The sequence below is a fragment of the Perca fluviatilis genome, chromosome 23 (genome assembly GCF_010015445.1).
Source record: "Perca fluviatilis chromosome 23, GENO_Pfluv_1.0, whole genome shotgun sequence".
NCBI lineage: Eukaryota > Metazoa > Chordata > Actinopteri > Perciformes > Percidae > Perca > Perca fluviatilis.
The window spans coordinates 13,354,685-13,375,623 of NC_053134.1; the positions used below are offsets into that span (position 1 = coordinate 13,354,685).

General features: G+C 40.6%; 1 protein-coding gene across 8 annotated transcripts in view; it reads left to right on the forward strand.

The window, feature by feature from the left end:
• The first annotated feature begins 4,202 nt into the window (after positions 1 to 4,202).
• Positions 4,203 to 20,939, forward strand: part of cacna2d4a (calcium channel, voltage-dependent, alpha 2/delta subunit 4a) — an 84,650-nt gene continuing 67,913 nt past the window's right edge. For 3 of the 8 annotated variants that reach the window (XM_039791428.1, XM_039791432.1, XM_039791429.1), the window contains exons 1-10: positions 6,524 to 7,600; positions 8,018 to 8,214; positions 12,861 to 12,942; positions 15,849 to 15,965; positions 16,161 to 16,220; positions 16,594 to 16,756; positions 16,917 to 17,048; positions 17,458 to 17,518; positions 19,130 to 19,280; positions 20,226 to 20,300. In XM_039791428.1, coding sequence (XP_039647362.1) covers positions 7,541 to 7,600; positions 8,018 to 8,214; positions 12,861 to 12,942; positions 15,849 to 15,965; positions 16,161 to 16,220; positions 16,594 to 16,756; positions 16,917 to 17,048; positions 17,458 to 17,518; positions 19,130 to 19,280; positions 20,226 to 20,300 — 1,098 coding nt within the window. In that variant the 5' untranslated portion in view covers positions 6,524 to 7,540. Of the gene's footprint in view, positions 4,321 to 6,523; positions 7,601 to 8,017; positions 8,215 to 12,860; positions 12,943 to 15,848; positions 15,966 to 16,160; positions 16,221 to 16,593; positions 16,757 to 16,916; positions 17,049 to 17,457; positions 17,519 to 19,129; positions 19,281 to 20,225; positions 20,301 to 20,939 lie in introns of those variants that run through there. The other 5 variants (XM_039791436.1, XM_039791431.1, XM_039791434.1 and 2 more) reach the window with 5 other exon arrangements.

Sequence of the window (20,939 nt, forward strand, 5' to 3'; positions counted from 1 at the left end):
TGAATCCGACTAATACGCCCTCTATGTTAGAGGCAGAGCTGGAGGATGACGGGGGATTGTCGTCGATTTCCCAGGCGGAAGTCACTGATGTAGTCAAACAACTCCACAGTGGCAAAGCCCCGGGGATTGATGAGATCCGTCCAGAAATGCTCAAGGCTCTGGGTGTGGAGGGGCTGTCCTGGTTGACACGTCTCTTCAACATTGCGTGGAAGTCTGGGACAGTGCCAAAGGAGTGGCAGACCGGGGTGGTGGTTCCCCTTTTTAAAAAGGGGGACCAGAGGGTGTGTGCCAATTACAGGGGTATCACACTTCTCAGCCTCCCTGGTAAAGTCTACTCCAAGGTGCTGGAAAGGAGGGTTCGGCCGATAGTCAAACCTTGGGTTGAGGAGGAACAATGTGGATTCCGTCCTGGTCGTGGAACAATGGACCAGATCTTCACTCTCGCAAGGATCCTGGAGGGAGCTTGGGAGTCGCCCCAACCGGTCTACATGTGTTTTGTGGATCTGGAGAAGGCGTGATGACCGGGTCCCCCAGGAGATACTGTGGGAGGTGCCGCGGGAGTATGGGGTGAGGGGGTCTCTTCTCAGGGCCATCCAATCTCTGTAAGACCAAAGTGAGAGCGTTGTCCGGGTTCTCGCAGCTAAGTCGGACTCGTTTCAGGTGAGGGTTGGCCTCCGCCAGGGCTGCGCTTTGTCACCAATCCTGTTTGTAATATTTATGGACAGGATATCAAGGCGTAGTCGGGGTGGGGAGGGGTTGCAGTTCGGTGGGCTGGGGATCTCATCGCTGCTCTTTGCAGATGATGTGGTCCTGATGGCATCATCGGCCTGTGACCTTCAGCACTCACTGGATCGGTTCGCAGCCGAGTGTGAAGCGGTTGGGATGAGGATCAGCACCTCTAAATTGGAGGCCATGGTTCTCAGCAGGAAACCGATGGAATGCCTTCTCCAGGTAGGGAATGAGTCCTTACCCCAAGTGAAGGAGTTCAAGTACCTTGGGGTTTTGTTCGCGAGTGAGGGGACAATGGAGCGGGAAAGAGAGCTGAGCCAGAAGGCAAAGCTCTCGATCTACCGGTCAGTTTTCGTTCCTACCCTCACCTATGGTCATGAAGGCTGGGTCATGACCGAAAGAACGAGATCCAAGGTACAAGCGGCCGAAATGGGTTTCGTCAGGAGGGTGGCTGGCGTCTCCCTTAGAGATAGGGTGAGAAGCTCAGTCATCCGTGAGGAGCTAGGAGTAGAGCGCGCTGCTCCTGCGTCCGAAAGGAGCCAGTTGAGGTGGTTCGGGCATCTGGTAAGGATGCCCCTGGGGGCTCCCCTAGGGAGGTGTTCCAGGCACGTCCAGCTGGGAGGAGGCCTCGGGGAAGACCCAGGACTAGGTGGAGGGATTATATCTCCAACCTGGCCTGGGAACGCCTCGGGATCCCCCAGTCGGAGCTGGTTAATGTTGCTCGGGAAAGGGAAGTTTGGGGTCCCCTCCTGGAGCTGCTCCCCCCGCGACCCGACACCGGATAAGCGGACGAAGATGGATGGATGGATGGATTGACAAACCTTTAGATAACAGGAGCCTATGATTTCTGTAGCCTACTCCGAAACAACAAACATCCTGAACGCCTTTTTCTCGAGTCGCGTTCCTCTCTCCACACCGCTGTCTTCGGACAAAAAGTCACGTCCTGAGATCGATAATGTTGTCACACTTTTGTGTCACGCACACACACACACACACACACACACACACACACACACACACACACACACACACACACAGTGTCATTTGTGATTTCATCCATATATATAGCAGCCCCCTTCTTTTCAGGCAGTATATTCCCCTCTCAGCTCTTTAGGTTCATGCTTGTTTGTTCTATGCAATGGATATGTCTGATAATAATACAAAGTATTTATATTTTCAGCCTTTTTTGTCAATTTATTTGAACTTCCACTTTTGACACTATTACATTTTAGCTTCCAGCTTTTCTAGCAATGTATTTCAGCTCTTAGCTTATTAAGGTAATGCAGTTCAGATTCCTACTGAGAATTTTACATTTCATCTTCCAAGTTTTTCAGCAGTGCAATGCATTTGAAATTTTTCAAACAGTTTGTTTGAAATTTCTGCATTTTCATCAATGTTTCTCACAGCATTTGTAAGTCTTCCATACTTTTCATAATTTCAGTTAGAAAATAAATTCAGACCTCACAATGTTGTACATTGTTTGGCATTATTGACCTTTTAAAGCCAACAATACAGTTTAGCGTCAGCTTTTCAAAAAACTTTTATTAAATTCATGTTAATTAAAACCATTCATACTTTTCCAACTATTCTCACTACTATTAATCCAGTTTAGCTTTAGCAATTTAGCTATTCAGCATTCACACGCATTTTCAAATGCATTTTCTAGTTATTATTCAAGAATGATCCAGCCTTAAGTAACACTAATCACAGTACAGATACATTCATTATTGCTTTAATGTCACATCATTGCTTAGTTTTGCCACAATCAATAGTATAACATAATGTCTACAGTGATTAATCAACTGCTTTTACACACCCAGCAGTATTGAGGGACCTTGCCCAATTAACTCTTGTAGACTTGATACAACATCAGTTTTTTTTTTTCCAATATTAAATTGCTCCCTGTGTTTGTCGCGCTTAACTGAGCACACAGTATAAGCCAACAAAGCAGAGTTGCTGACATAATGATGTTACAATGGTGTGCCACAAGTTCATTCAGTAGCTGTTGTGGAGCTTTTGATCAAATCAAATGATCCTCATTAGCAGATGAGCAGCTACTAAATGGACCTTGGGGTGGAGACCTTGTAGAGAATGTTTTCTGAACTGTTATTTACCTTTAAGCTTATAGAGCTCAAAGGAAAGTAGAAATTTGAACAGTTTCAGTGTCAAATACCATGCAAGCTAACCTGAAACAATGTACATCCACATTTTTTCATTGTGGTTGTGTTCCGGGTTACTTGATTTATTTTCACAACATCATCACTACGCAGCTTTGTGTTTATTTGCAGTGCAACAATAGAAGTTATTTGCTCTGAGTATATTACCTGATCAAATCACAGATAATAACTGACTGAGTCACTGATGGCCTGATTTACTGAATTATAGAAAATTTCCCCTGACATGAATTCATCAGCTAGTCTCCCATGGCGACCATAGACTCAGGACTGTTTGGATAATGACCTGTCACTCACTGTATCCCCATGGCATAGATACATAGAGTATGTTTCTTTAGATAAACATACTGTGTATAACAAAAGGAATACAGTGACAAGGTTTTATTTCAAAAGTGCTCTGCCCTCCCTGCCTAGTAGTGTTTCGTAATATTTCCGGTATCTTCGTGTGACTATTATATCATTCCATTAGTACTAATTAGTGTGCTTGTTATCAGGGCTGTTAATAGCTCCCTAATAACAGCTGGGTACCCAAACACTGATAGGAAACGCAATGTGAAGTGATCAGAGTCCAATCAATCTGCTGCCCCCTTTTTTTTACACTTTGGGAATTTGGCTGCCTCTCCCTTCCTTCCTGCTTCCTCTCCCTAACCAACACTGTTGTGTCATACATGGTAATTAAAATCAGTATTCACGGTAGCAGATGCATAATACCCAAAACCAGAATCAATTCAGATATACAAAAAAGCCTAAAAATAGAGTTATGAGTGCCGTATCAATGCTGTAGACTTTTTATAATATTGTAAGGGCCTTCAAATCTTTTCAAATTCTTTCAGGATTTACACACACACACACACACACACACACACACACATTATTATTATTTCCTCTGAGACCAGGAGGTTCCAGAACATTGGTTTAGCTGATGGAGCTAAAAGTAAGGGCTGACTATTAGCCCTGGCTAAGACTAATCAATGACTGTGTGTGTGTGTGTGTGTGTGTGTGTGTGTGTGTGTGTGTGTGTGTGTGTGTGTGTGTGTGTGTGTGTGTGCGTGTGTGTGTGCGTGCGTGTGTACGTGCATGCCCAGAGAGGCGGGGTCTTCAGTTTGTACAGGGAGTCCAAACCACTTTTTTTCTTTTTTGTTGCCACTGTATTCTCAGACGGAGGATGTCGTCTGCATTAACTGGTTTCTATTTGGAAGTCCAAGAGTTGATGAATCAGATAAAAACTTATTCATAGAGTAATAATGTTTTGTACTTGGTTGGGGGTTTATGGTTCTGTCTCTTTTTTTATGGCTTTGTTCATACACAAAAGAGTTGTTCTGCGTTAAAACTGTATTTTAAGAAAAAATCTCCATGTCATATTTTTCTAAATGACATGGCAAGACAAGTTGGAACCATAAGCTCTACAGAGGCATAGGTGAGTGATACTGCTCAGAGTTTTCTTTGGTATTTTATGCTACAGTGTTGCTTTATGGTGTTTGAGGATCATTGTTTAATGTATTCATATTTATATTTATTATTGGATTATAGGATGAAACAGAGATCTCATTAAATGGATTAAAGTGGTATAAAAACTAAAAGGAGCCAAAATATTGGAAAAATAAATTGATGTGAAGTAAAATATAGTAAAATGCTTAAAATAAAATAGAATAAACAAACTTGAGTTAACACCTCAGCAAATTTCTGAGAAAGGGGTGGGGGGCGGGGGGGAATAAGAGTTCATCCCATCATCAGTGATCTGGGTCAGTGGGGGAGGAGGAGTCCCACAGCTGTTACATACTGCTAGTGTGTGTGCATGGATATAGTATGTGCATGGATGTCGTGTTTGTGTTTATGTCACTTAGGCAGTCTCTTAACTGCTCATATTATTAATATGACCCTTTCTGCATGTGTGTGTGTGTGCCAGATTGTTTTACTGCATTTTCATTTCAATAACAGCATGAGCAGATGTTTTACTGTGTCCATATGTGTGCATGTTTACTCAGAGTCAGCTTTATTGTCCAGGTTTGCGTAAACTAACAAGGAATTTGACTCCCGTTACACTCACTTAACATATAAAGGATAAAAAGTAAGTAAGAAAGACAGTAAGAAATATAAAAAAATACTGTTAAGTATACAGTATAGCAATACAATAGAATTTACAAATGTACAAGAAATATACAATAACAATTGAAGAGAGGGAAGGAATAGTGCAATCTTCAGTATAGTCTGAGACTTTTCCTGAAGTCCACTGTCATCTTCACAGTCTTGGGGTTTTACTCATAACAATTACCATTTAAAGATGGTGATAAAGAGGTTTAATCTATAGTACTGTGTACTGTTAGTAGTACTGTTTTGAGTGTTTTACAGTTGAACAAGTTTAGCATGACTGAATGCACAGGTACCTATGACCTAAAGAGGACCTGTGCAATGGCTTTATCAGCAGGGGGAAAAGTAATTTGCCAAGTTAGTTATTCTTCACATTACCAAATCATTTCTCAAATTTCATACTGACAAAGCAGCCACAACATGTAATCAGAGTTAAAAAAAAAAAGTGTTTGAGTAAAAATGACAAACAAATGACAATGAATATACATTACACATTTATTCCAGATTTTTTTCCAGGTTATGCAGGCAGATAGGGAAATGAACCACACACACACAGAGAATTTAAACATAAGTGACTCTTGGGGTAATTAAAATGGATTATGAGATGAATGTGAGATAACTTCAATTAGTTACAGAATAGCTTTTTTCCTTAATAAACTGGAAAAAGAACTGAAAATGAGAGCAGATTTTTTGACCTACAGTAACTTATAGATATAGACACATTTACAGAGCTGATAGATACATGTTGCAGTGCCGTGTGTGTGTGTGTGTGTGTGTGTGTGTGTGTGTGTGTGTGTGAGGCAAAAAGAGTCCACTAGGTGTCTCAGTGTGTTTATATTATAAGATTATATAGTAAGTCAAGTGCATCTTCCTCCACAAATCGCGACTCCCTTCTGATACAACTACCACCATTCTACCAGGTTCTTCTTTTTCTCTTTTGCTCTATATTTATTTGCCTCTCTTCTGTCTGGCATCCTCCCATTCCTATTAGCTCCCATTTTTCTCTTCTTTTTGTTTCTTTTCCTCTATTCTCTTCTCTTCTTTAATATTTCTCTCACACCCTCTTCCCCCATGACAGATGACTTCATTAAATTTTTACCACTGCCACCTTTTCTTCTTCATTCTCTTTCTTAGTAAAAACAGACAAACAGAGAAAGATCAAGCAAAAAACAAAACAAAGAATTGAGATAAATAGAGAGAATAATGGATAAATAGCAGCTGAGAGAAAGCCTGATGACAAAATTAAGCGGAAAAAGGGAGAGAAACACAACAATAAAGAAAAGCAGGACTAGAAAGACAGAAGGTCAAAGAGTGTTATAGAAAAGACAAGAGCGAGAGAAAGATTGTGTTTGTGTTACTGTGTGTGTGTGTGTGTGTGTGTGTGTGTGTGTGTGTGTGTGTGTGTGTGTGTGTGTGTGTGTGTGTGTGTGTGTGTGTGTGTGTGTGTGTGTGAGAGAGAGAGAAGAGAGAGAGCTAGAGGGATGGAGAGCAAAAAGGAGGGATGGAGGAAGGAGGGGTTTAATCCTGCCTGGATTATGGTATAAACTGGTCCCGGAGAGCAGGAAGAGATACACTAGAGAGAAAGAGGAAGTCCCACTATCCCTCCATTACTCAATCCATCTAACTCGAAGCGTAATCGTGTCCCAGTGCTGGATGACTTTGGTTTGGATCCACCGGGATGTGAGGTCAGAAATAATTCAGGAAAAGGACGGAAGAAAAACCTGTTTTTTGGGAATATGTGTGCGTATCCTGCTTTGGAATACCTATCTGTCTGATAAAAAGGACTGAAGACAAAAGTTTACCAGGACGACCCAAGTCTTTCATCTCTCTCTCCCTTTTTAACCGGCACCCTGTAGGGGTTCATGGAGGAGAGAACCGGATAATGAGGGCAGTAGAAATAGGATTAAGAGGTGTAGAGAGGGAGGTGTAGGAACATGGCAAAGCTCCGTTGTGACTCCTGGTGCGCAGAAGTGACCTTTGACACTGGAGACAAGAGCTTTCGAGTCTCTATTGTGTGCCAGTGTAACCTGCTGAGCTGACATCAAATCTTCAATCACACACTTCTTTTTGTTATCAGTCATATTTGAACTTTCTTTCCAGACCCACTCTTCTCAAAGGGAATGGTTTCAAAGCTTTGACCACATGACATAGTGAGTAATCTTTTGTGTCATTCTGTCTGTTATGATTTGGGGAAGTATTTTAATCTTCCTGCAACCCACTTTGGGGCTCCTGCTTGTGTTTCTTTTGAATTAGCACCCTGCGTTTTTGCACAGCACACAGGATTGTTTCAATCTTTTGGCTCACAGAAAAAAAAGCAGCTATCAAGTCTTTCCATTCAGAGACTCAGGCTTCTCAGCATCATTCTTGTGACTGCTTTTAGGACGATCTGTTGTTGGATGTCGCATGTGAGCTTTCTGGATCCTTTGCTTTTCCTGAGCAGGCCTCGGACTGTCACAGATTCTCCACATGTCACTATTTTCGACTGCTCTGTTACAAAGTGTGCCTGTCTTCAGGTCTCTGGAGAGTATCAAGATTTGAACTGTGCGTGAATGTCTTTGAGAAAACTGGATTGTATTGGATCTTTTTGGGATTTTTGTAACAATTACCAGGCAAGAAAAAATGTGTCTTGAATTTCCTCTGTAATTTCAAAATTAGTCAATGTCCTCGTGGTACAAAGTGATATCCAAATTTATAGTGGCTATAATCAATATTTTCATATTAACACTGATCACAGTGGTCACAAGCCCAAAGAGAATTATCACCCACTTCTGCAGTTCTGCTCATCTCAGTGGAGCTTTTTTAGCTTCTTTCAGCACAGTTTTGGTGTAAAAGCACATAACTTAACTTTTTTGGTTCACTCTTACTGCTCTCATAGTAGTTTTTTCAACTATAAAGCTCTAAATACCCACAATTTATTTCCTACCCAGGACCAATCAACTTCCCTTCTTTTGTGTTTGCACTGTGACCTGAGCACTTCTAATCTCACGATGCGCTGTCCTAATTTTATGCTTTTCTCTTGGAGCCAGCGTGCAACAATTGCTGGACTGATGCAGATTGCGGCAGCTGCAGGGATGAACCGCTGGAGCTGGGGAACCACTGGCAATGCCAGTAAATCGGACAAAAGTGGGCCGCACAGAGGGAGGCTGATGATGCTGCTGTGGATTATCCTCTCCAGCTCAGTGTGCCTGATGGTCGATGGCCAGATGAAGCTTTCACCAGAAACGTGAGTACAGTTGCACTAGAACCCTGACACTGACTTTTTACTCTCAGGGAATGAACCATCAGGAGGAACCATTTCAGTCATGTCAAGTTCTGATGTCAGTGTAAAAAGCTATACAGTATATACAGATCATGCAGGTTTTGTGAGAGACACATTTGCGTATGTGAATTTAATTTGCTTTTCACACATAACACATTCATTTTCACTCCATTTGAAAAAACGTCATTAATTCATTCAAATATCCGCTCTCGTAGATTTGGACGACATTCATTCCAAGGATCTTAACTAACTATCCAACCTTTTTACAATTTTTTTATCAACCACCTGATTGGAAGATAGATAGATAGATAGATAGATAGATAGATAGATAGATAGATAGATAGATAGATAGATAGATAGATAGATAGATAGATAGATAGATAGATAGATAGATTACATCAACCATACTTGTCGGCAATAGCTTACATGAAATGACAGGATTTTTACTGTAGCCTACATAAATGTATAATGCTGTGAGGTGGACATAGTTCAAGTAATGTAAAATGTGTTATTATTGTATTCAACTGTGTACTATGATTGCATTCTCACTTACGTGGAGATACAATGTGCTGCCATTTACATTACATTACAAGTAATTTAGCTGACGCTTTTATCCAAAGCGACTTCCAATTAAGTGCTTTTAACCTTGAAGGTACAAACTCCAGACAACAAGAAGTAAGTGCAAGTACATTAGCAAATAGCGTGACCATTTCACGAACTGCTGTGAGACCGTGTTGATAAGCCAAACTACAAAGAGCCAAATAAAAGTGCAACTGTACGTTTTTTTGTTTGTTTTTTAATTAACCAAGATGGAGTCTGAAGAGATGTGCATTTATCCTGCGGCGGAAGATGTGTAGACTTTCGGCCGTCCTGATGTCAATGGGGAGCTCATTCTACCATTTAGTATGGGTAGGAGCCAGGACAGTAAACAGTTGGGATTTGGTTGAGTGATTAGTTGTCCCTCCCTGTGTGGGGGCAACAAGCAGGTTGGCTGATGCAGAGCGGAGTGGATGTGCTGGGGTGTAGAATTTGACCATGTCCTGGATGTAAGCTGGGCCTGATCCGTTCGTGGCCCTGTATGCAAGTACTAGTGTCTTGAACCGGACGTGGGCAGCAACTGGTAACCAGTGAAGGGAGCGGAGGAGTGGTGTAGTGGTAGAGAACTTGGGTTGGTTGAAGACCAGACACTGCTGCATTCTGAATGAGCTGCAGGGGTCGGATGGCACATGCAGGCAGGCCAGCCAGGAGGGAGTTGCAGTAGTGTAGATGTGAGACGACTAGAGCCTGAACCGGAACCTGAGCCGCCTTCTGCGTTAGAAGGGGATGTATCCTTCTGATTTTGTGCTGCATATGTAGCTAAACGATCGGGTAGTTGCATCAATGTTGGCAGTGAAAGAGAGTTGGTCTTTGAGTGTCACACAGTGGTAGATACAAGTCAGCTGACCACAAACCTCGCGTTTTATTAAGACATTACATCAACAAGTGTACCAGATCGTTCCCCGTGGACAACATGGCATGTCTACATGCAGCGTTGTCCTTTTTGAAGCCACACGTGAGGTAGATGAGTCAATAGTGTTCTTTCTATTTTAGCTGATAACTCCACACAGATACATATGGCCATATGGGCACCTGTGGGGTGGGGGTGTAGCTAACTGCCAAACTATCCTACAGAGTCTTTACAGCTACAGCTAAGTATGTTTAAGATGGTGTAGGCTATACATTTGGTTTGCACATATATTAATTATTAAAACAAAACAAAGTCCTAATTTTGTTTTTTGTTTAGGCTACTATTTATTATTTATTTACTTAGCTCTACCAATTTTTCTATTTAGGACTAATGTGCATTTTGCCATAGTAAATTGAAACATTTAGAATACAGAACTTCACACTTATGCTTGTTAAACATCAGCATGTTAATATTGTAATTGTGAGCATGTTAGCATGCCAACGTTAACATTTATCTCACCAGTGTGCATAAGGACACCCTCACAGAGCCGCTATCATGGCCGTGGACTGGCTTGTTTATTGTATATGTCAATAAATCCAATGTGCAGTCAAAGTTTATAACTTTTTTCACTTAGATCACAGGTATTGGCAAAAGATTTGCAGCATCAAACAATGACAGCAAAAAAAACTAAAACTGTTCGGCATTAATATGATAACCCCTGCTCTATGTCCTTTATATGAACTGTAATATGAGTTCCTAAAACCATATCTTGTAAAATGTCCATGTTCTACCTGGGATAAGTGGTGATTTTCAATAACTCATAATGCCTAATGGGTTTCATTATCACACAAGCGTTCACTTGGTAGAACAAGTGATCAGTTTTTTTCTCTCACTTTTTCTTTTGGGAATAAAACGCTGCGTTTGTTTGTTCTCCAGAAGCCAGACGAAGCTCTTTTCCCTGAACAGCTTTCAAACCTCCTGCTGACTAAAAACACTAACAGATCAATACAGTGCTGTCAGTCCACAATAGCCTATTAACTGTGTGTGTATGTGTGTGTTAAAGTAGAAGGGTTTGAGAGGGACAGAGAAACTCAGAGAAATACACAGCATTTTGTTACTCGCACTGACTGGATGCTGTTAATATTGTTTGTATGTGTGTCAGTGGACATACATACTGTAATAGTTTGGTCGATCAAATGTTAGTCTACTAGATTTATCAACCAACACTATAAAAGCAATGATTGAGTGTACAGTTTCAGGATATATTTTGTGTGTGTGATTTTTTTTTTTTTTTTTACTTTGCACAGCTCAGAGAGTGTATGCTGTCACTGGTGTGACGAAGGAGATTAAAGCTTCAGGGAACACAGAGTTCAGCAGGCCAACACAGGTCACTGAGCCCAAAGTGCTTCACTCTTCCCACTGCCTGGGGAAGATTTGGCAGCAGGGCCCCTCTGGCTCTGTAAGTTAGAAGGCTATGACCGGAACATTTCAGGCCAAGAAGGTCACATCTTTAGCCTCTCGGGGAACATTGCTCTGCTGTCAGGAGGAAACAGATAGCTGTCAATAAGACATCAACAGCAATGACACATTTAAGAAACAATTTAGGAGATGAGCAACCTTTTCTGACTGTGTAACACCCTAGATACCCCCCATAAAAGGCTACAATTGACATTTTTTGCTATTTTTCTATGTCAAATGAGTTTCACAGTGAGCAATTGCTGCATTTTGCCCTTTCAATAATTTGAAAGGGCAAATAACTTTATTTGTATAGCACCTTTTGATTTGACAGTGGAAACAAAAGCACATATAAATCAATATACTGTATAAATATGAACATCAAGTCCCATAAATGCACAACATAGTGATAGTGAAAAAAAGCACGTTTCAATAAACAAAATGGAGTTAACAGGCCGCTTTTATGGTACAATAGAGTTTACTTACTGTGTTGTATTTGGTCCAAATTTGACCCAAGTCTGGTCTTAATCTTACCTTACTTTGCCTGTACAGTGGTATTGAAGCCCGCAGCAACATAGCTCTTTAACAGCACCATGTAAAAAAATAACTTAATAATAATTTATCTGTCAGAACATTTTACTACCTTAAAACAGTTACAATGATCGGACTAATTTCAAGGCAACAGTCAAGAGAGCCTTTGATATCCCTGAACAAAGAACATGATACTGACACTGATATGTACAGTACAACACTCATACCTAGCACCTCTACATTTTCAAAGTCACATTTGAGAATGAACCCACACTCATATTTCAGAATAAACATATCAACAAGTCTACTAATGATCAGCCAGGTTTCAGCCACAGTTTTTTTGTATCGCGGCTGGCAGTCTATATGACAACCCTGCCTGCTAACTAGCAGCAAGCTGGCTGACTCCCCATAGGTTGAGCCATCTGTCACATCCTGTCTACACTCTAACCTCTATTACCTTTCATTGGCTGCATTCACATGAAGGATTTGTAGAATTACTGCATGTTATTGAGCGCAGAGTATCCCCTTGACCTGGCAGACATCTTTTATTGTCACCTTAACAGTAATCTGTTTAAATCTGTCATTGCCGAAAGCAGACTACCTCTTATCATGATTGGCTGCACACTTTGATGGTCACCTTCAATACAGACGGTCTCATTAGCTCTTATTTTTCCGGCACGATACAAGTGAAATCTTTTGGACAGAGGTTGATTGAGAAACAGTCCTTATCCTTTTCTTAAATTAGCTGTTTAGCATTTCTTAAAGCACTGTGTTCCACTTGAGGGAAGTCAGGTACTTTACTTTCCTGCTTCTGACAGTGAAATAAGTTCAATATATGATTTGTTCCACAATTGTTTGGGATATATAACAATGAATCAATGAGTCATTATGAAATTTACCTCAGAGTGCATGTCAACAAATAAACAAATATTCAGTTTATTGCAATGCATTTTAACTATTTTCTGAACTTGCGACACACCATCTTTTGAGTTGCCATGATAAGAAAAATCCCTTTGACTGATAGGACCTTTGGCCGCTTACTTTCCTGAAAAGGGTTATATTTATTAATGTACTATACAAGTAAACCTGCCTTGCCTTTTAAGTTATTGCATTGTTTTCATAGATATTGATAACAGCTTTGATTATCTGTCACTGATCACGTTTTCTCTGTGTGCAGGGTGCAGCAGTGGGCTGTATCCTTTGGTAAAGAGATGGCCGCCCTGTCCACCAGATACTCTGGAGCTAAACTGCTGCAGAAGGTAAGAGATCACACACAAAAGCTTATGCACGCATTAATACAGGCACACACAAGTACGCACACGTTAGACAGATACACAAATACACATATGCACATGCTTAAAAACAGCTGCAGACGTACATACATATATACACAAAGTTCAAATTTTTTCCAAGGCATCTCAGTTTTGTGTTTTTTGAGGTGAATTAGGATGCATCATATTGTGTTTTAGTAATTTCCTATTTCAGACAGACAAATCAGTGATGGTGAGGGGGAGGTGATGATGATTGTGGTGGTGATTTAATCCCTTTGATTGATTATCCCTAATATACAGTATATGGCAATACCGGAGAAGGTACATGTCATTTGGAAATTTGCAGTGTTACAGCAGCAAAGGAGATCAGTAAAGAATGCAAGATATAATAATAGATACGTAAACAGTAAAAGTAAAAAAGCAGTAGAAAAACAGTGAACAGTTAGGTTTGGCTGCTGGCAAATAGAAAATAGAAAGACAAGGATTGAAATCTAAGACACAAACTTAAATGCAGAGACATAAATGCACTTCACGGTAATAGAGACAATTGGATATAGAACACATGACATCATCACATCAGACTGAATCGGGCGGGGTCTCTATCTCCTCCCCCTTCCCTCTGCTCCATCGACCAATGGGAACACGACTGACTGGCATACATTTGCTGTACAACATCTGCACATGGCCCAGAGACCAATGTGATGACACACATAAATACACTCGCACACATACACACGTGTGTTGACTTTTAAAACCATTAGTGTGCTTTACCAATACATACATAAAATGTCATACTGTATATACTGTAGCACATTGAAATGAGCTGAATTTGACAAGTGTTAATTTTTATGTGACTTACCGTAGAGACTGAAGAAGGGATTACGTGTGTGTGTGTGTGTGTGTGTGTGTGTGTGTGTGTGTGTGTGTGTTTTTTAGTAATTAGGATGTGCAGTCTTTCTCTGCATGCCACCCTGTAGAATCCCTAGCAGGCCCATTCACCATCTGCCCCACACACACACACAAACACACACACACACACACACACACACACACACACACACACACACACACACACACACACACACACACACACACACACACAAACTGTGTTCACAGAGACATACACTTACTGACCATCTCCCTCTAAAGTGTAAAGATTTTCGTTTGATCACACAATTTTCATGTTGTACAGAACAAAAGACCCACCAATCTAGCTGCACAAATAGCCAACTCCCACAGACGTCTTCCAAAACAAACACAGCAGTAGTAGTTTGTTGTTTGTGCCTGTATTGTAGACTGGATTAACCTTAGAGAACCTAAATTTTTAGTTGGCACAAACAGTTTTCCAGATTGAGAACCACACAGGTTGTAAAATACTGACTAACTTGATCAAGCAGTCCCAGAAACAGTAGAGGTAATACTAGTTGCTGTAGTAACAGTATCAGTAATAGTAGTATTTATATACTGTATAATGCAGGTATAAGTCTCCTAGTTGCACACTTTATCTTTTTATTTAGTCAGTGATGTGTAAAAAGCACCCTGTGCATAAATGTAATCTTGGCAACAAGAAGCCGTTAATCACCCACCTCTGTGTAATCGATGGCTTTCTCATTATCTGTGGATCATTTAGTGACTTTGTCTTCTTGCCTGAGTAAACGAAACAATATATTGAGTGTTTGAGTTTATGTTTGAAGATAATACAGAAATTGTTGGACCTTTACTTTTGTTGGAAAGGGGTTTTTATGGTTATTTGCAGTAGGCTCTAATGGAGCTCTTTATCATTCCTTCTCTCATTTATATCTGTTTGTTTCTCCCATCTGTCTAATTCAGTCTGGCTCTCTCTCCACTGTAAGGAAAATTGAAAAGCATCATCTTTGAAAGTGAAAATATAATATATTAATTTAAATGACAAATTTGGCATCTAGTTCTTTTTTCCATACAGTTTTTTAAATTGTCAGAAATTATTTTTAGGTCAAAAGGCTAAAAGTTGTAACTGACTACTTGTTAAGGGCCTTTCTCCACCTGTTAGGAACTCTGGGAACTAGGGATTTCTCATTAACAAGCCCATTTTCTTGACAAATTTGATAACCTATTCTCATTTAATCATCTCACTGAAGGTAAAATCCATCACCAAAACAAACATTTACTGGGAATCTGTTATCTGTCATCACAACTTGTGTATTTATCATCAGTAGCGGAAATTAACCTTTCAGTTCACAAGCAGCAACAGCACGGGATCTCTTAAATTATATCTATGTAGCTGCTCAAATTTAATAGCACAGTGAACAAACCTAGCAGCCATAAAAATACATTAGAACATGCACAGATGTCAGTCAGGAAGCGCAGTGTGCAATAAATGGTTTTCTTGTGGCATCACTCTGTCATATTGCAGATTAGAGAGGGGGTCTGGGGAGGGGATGAAGTCTGGGCTTGACCCCCATCTGTACACATGGTGCATGCACACACACACGCACGCACACATACACACACATACACACACACACACACACACACACACACACACACACACACACACACACACACACACACACACACACACACACACACACACACACACACACACACACACACACACACACACACACACACACACACACGTGTATAATTGTATAATACCAGGATCTCTCTTCTACAGTTATGTGTGTCTCTGTTGTTTTCCATTGTGTAGTTAAGCAAGATATTGTACGTAACTTCTAAATGTAAAAACAGTGGCATCAGGTGGTAGTCAAAATGGAGGCAATATATTATAAACCTTATTCTCTGAGTCTTTTGTTTTATGATTTTAAGGAGCTCATGGGACATTTTCTCTAGAAGGAGGCTCTGTTAATAATACTAGCACTGTCACTAATGAGCCAACTGTGCCTGTTTTCAAGAAATACAAGGATGTCGAGGGTATGGTGAAGATAGAGGAGGTGGACGGAGAGGAGCTAGTAAAAAAGTTTGCTGAGGAGATGGAGGAGATGCTTGGGAGGAAGATGAAATCTGTGAAGGTAATAATGATACATTCTGTTTAAGCAAAAACACATGTAATGGTAATCAATTTCAGATGAGCTCTTCTACAGACATGACCTTGTTTAAACAAAGATCATATGAACAATTGCTGCAGGTTTAGTTCGGACTTGATAGTCTTACCTACATGGACAGAGTGTATCCTTAACCCTTAACCTGCTGTATTTTCATCACAGAGGTTAGCGGAAGCAGCAGAGGATGCTGACCTTTACCACGAGTACAATGAAACACTGGAGGTTTGTGACATTTGATACAATTTATGCATAGTCTAACACAGGCGGGAAGATGATGTAACCACTGATTTATACCCAAAATATACTATTCTTTACCTGTACCCCTTCTTGGTGGTGTCAACAGTACTGTACTATCACCATCATAGCCATAGCTATATTAAAGATGTTCTGCTTGTGTCACATATTTGTCTCCTTTCACCTCATTCACACTGTGTTGAACATAAGCATATATCATAGCAAATATGCAAAGTTAACTGAGGCTTTTACAGACCACACAGAAGAATGTTCTGTATATACTGTAGAGTTTTTGAACATGTATTTAATATTTCATCATCAAATAATCTATGAGGTCATCATCCTTTACTGTTCTCTCTAGTTTGAATACTTTAACTCCCTGCTGATCAACTCGGTGGATGAAGATGGGAATTCAGTGTCGCTGGGAGGAGAATTCCCTCTGGAGAAAAATGAACACTTCGATAAACTGCCAGTCAACACACAACTGAGTAACATACAAGTCCCTACTAATGTTTACAACAGAGGTACAGACGTGTGAACACACACACACACACACACACACACACACACACACACACACACACACACACACACACATGCAGCCTGTATTCCCTTGCACATACTGTATAACCCATCTGGTTGCCAGTCGAAAATCAATTTCATTCTTTTTCTCTCTTTCTGTAGATCCAGCTATTCTGAATGGAGCCTATATGTCTGAGGCTCTGAATGACGTGTTCATTGATAACTTCCAGAAAGATCCAACTCTCACCTGGCAGTACTTTGGCAGCGCTACAGGCTTCTTCAGACTGTACCCAGGTGCTTACACATCCTACATTTAGGACATCCTGCATTCTTCCCATTTGCACATTTATCCTGTGTCTGCACGGTGTTAAGACAACAAGAACAGAGCTGTAGATAAACATTCAGCTACACAAGCCAAACAGTATACTTAAACAGCAACTGACGATGCAGGAAGCTGTCTGTCAAACGTGATGACTCAGTCTCAGCTACAATATGGCTGCTGGTAAATTCTCTCGTGTGTGTATGTAATTAGCAGAGGATTTGTGACACAGCTTGTTTTACTCAACTGCTATCTCATCCATCTCTCCCTCATTTGACAATCTGTCACTATCCATCCATGCATCCATTTGTCCACCAGACAGAAAAAGAGCAGTTCTTAACGTCTGCCTTTGCTAAATCTCTCCATCTTTCTTCCTGTCTCCAGGGATCCAGTGGATTCCAGATGAAAATGGTGTGGTCACCTTTGATTGCAGAAATAGAAACTGGTAAGGCTATATTCCCATCAACATCAGTTCTACTTCCTTATTGATGCCTTTTGAAGGGTTGTAGCTCTCTGTATAGTTTGTAAGTGCAGGATAGTGCTTCTGATGAATGGCAGAAGAACCATAACAACTCAGCTCAAGCTGAATCACCAAACCCTAGTTATGGGTCCTGACCCTCCAAGCCAGCAATCATTGGGCGCCACTCGTGTCTATGGCTGACCATCAATTGTTTTTTAGTATGTCTGGCAAGTTGGCACCAGTCTGCCCATATCAGCGACCATTTGACCAATTGAGCATGTTGAATCAGCTACAGAGGCAGTCAGTGACGGTGAGAGAAGTCTTTCTGACTAGCCTCTCGAATCAGAGTCTTTACCCATTAAGTGCAGTTTCTCCTTGTTTTGCCTCCAAGTGCAACTTTTAACAGAAGTTGTTAAAGTTCTGAGGTGATTGCAAAAGCAATTTATCAGTCAGCCTTTGTCTGTGTCACCTTGGTTTATCAGTGCCCTTACCAGTAGATTAAACTATTGTTTAAGTTTATGTTCTGTTCAGTCAAAAAAAGTAGATAGTTAATAGAGAGACAGAACCCAGGTTTGACAGAGGTGCATATCATTTGATCTGGCCAGAGGGAGGCAACTCTGTTGCAGGCAGCACAGTTGGACATATAGAGGTAGGTATAACAGGTAGTTGTTAGGGCTTTCATTAGTTGTGGTCAAACAAATCAGCTCATCTCATCTACATTGAAAGTAGCTCTCTAACTCCTGTTACTATAGGAGCCCCAATTGTGGGTGCTGCTTGTGTCAAAGACAAATGTATATACAGCAATGGCAAAAGACCTGTTTGAGACTTGCTTATACATCAGCAGCCGTATAGCCTTTTACAAATAATAATAATAATAATAATACATTTTATTTATATAGTGCTTTTTGCAACACTCAAAGACACTTTACAAAGTTTTAAAAGAAAATGCACACACTACGAAAAAACCACACACTAAAATACACACATTGGTCAAACATTAAAAGCATGTCAATAATGCTGGGAATGACCATCCCCACAATAGGCCTTTTTTCGCAGCAGTCATTTGACTTCTCATAGTGGTCAAAGGACAGTTGCTACTAATAACATTGGCTTGTTAAATTAAAGTGTCCCAGTAAACCATGGCAGTCTGCCAGTGAGCCAGCATGCACAATACCAGGACCCTGAAACCCATCATTCTTTTTATTATTTACACCCACTGTGACGTGAAAATGTCTTCCCTATAAAAGGTTGGATTACTGTTCGGGAACAGTAAATCAAGTTCCAAGAACTCATGGTCCTCAGACACAACTGTTTCCTGGAAGGTTGCAGATCTCAGATGTTGTAGGGGAAATGTAATCTGCGTTAATGAGCTTGGAAATCAGGGGATGGTGATAAGGAGATGAAGAGAAGCATGGATGGAAGAACAGAGGAACAAATAAAAGGATAATGCTTCAACTCCTCCTGTTCTGTCTGTCTGCTAGACTAATGGTAATTAACATTGAGTCTCTGTTCATGCCTGAATGCCAATTAGTTGACATTATGATAAAGGTAAAGTCTTTACAGCTTCCTACCTCAGCTCTCTATCTGTCTTTCTAGGTATATCCAGGCAGCCACTTCGCCTAAAGATGTGGTAATCGTGGTGGATGTCAGTGGCAGTATGAAGGGACTCAGATTGACCATAGCCAAACACACCATCAATACAATCCTGGACACACTGGGAGAAAATGACTTTGTTAACATAATAGCTGTAAGTACACACACACACACATACACACACACACACACACACACATACACACACACACACACACACACACACACACACACACACACACACACACACATTACACAAAACACAGACACATATGAGCAGACTCAGCAGAAGCAGACAGTGTCTAAGTCCTGATAAGTGTGACATCGAGATTAACACCCTAACACACAAATACACAGAAAGCTAATACACAGGTACAGTACAGACAGTACAGAGACTGGGGCGAATACACGGAAATAGACACATGCAAACAGGCACAAATAAACACATCACACATTCAGTTAGCACCAGGCATTTACTTTCAGTAACATCAAAGCTTCAAAATAAATTTTTGTTTTTAGATTTTTCAGGATTCTGGCTGCACGAAGCCCTCCAACCACAAATCGGTGTAATAAGCAAGGTTTATCCTGGTATTACTGTGTGTGTAATCATATGCCTCTTGGAAATCCACTGCCCTTAAGCTGTTTTTACACAGAATTTAAAGCTACACCATTTCTTTCATGGGGGTGACCATGCAAGCAAAAGCATTGCTGAGAGTTTAATTTTAAAATGAGATATCCTCGTAAGGAATAACATAATTTAATTTAACTTTGAACTTGACTTGACTAATTTCAGTGGAAAAACAAAGTAACAGCTTCCAGGAATATAAACACCACATCCAAATGTCCAACTTTTAACACTGAAATCCATCTGAAAAACAACATTAGCAGTTAAATAATTTCTGTGTTACAGAATCACGTGTTGGCTAGAGTAAATTAGCGTAATAAAGTTAAGTGATATTGTGATATTTAGGGATTGATTGAGATTTGAGGGTAGTAAAACTTCAATAACTCTTACCTTTTTATAAAGGTTAATCATGTTGACTGTTGATCGTGTGGATCATTGATTTTATTGGGTTACATATTTGATTTCTCTCTCCAGTACAGTGACTATGTTCGCTACGTGGAGCCCTGCTTCAAGGGCACGCTGGTACAAGCTGATCTGGATAACAGAGAGGTAACTCGAACTGCACCCACACACACACACACACACACACACACACACACACACACACACACACACACACACACACACACACACACAGAAGAGACACAAGCTAGACAGCTAATTAATTCACTTAACCTCTGCTAACCTATAAATCTTCAATCAGCTGTTATCTCACTAATCTTGTAATGATATTATGCTGTCATCACGTCACAGTTAAAACGTCACACAGAGAATGTGTGTTCAAGGGTTCAACCCATTTGAACCCAGGATTTAGTGATGAAACCCTCAGAACCAGTTCATGCTCATGTGTGGTAAAAGTGCGCTGATCCTACTGGTGTTTTAAGAATGCAGATATTTCTTCCTCTCTCTTCCACTTCCTTCTCTGTCTTTGTCTTCTCCATCTCCTCTTTCCCATCTCCCTAACAAAGCCATGACATTTTTCTTCTTTTGCACTTTCTATCCATCCAGATTTCATTGCTTCACTGCTGCTTTCTTTGTTTTCCCCCCTCTTCTATTCCCCTGTTTGTCATATACCAACACCTGCTCAGTCTGCTCAGTCTGTGTGTGTTATGTTTTGGATGTGTGCCCTACTTTCACTCCCCTTCACATCATCGCAGATCAGGTGAGGTTGCTGGCCACTGACAATTT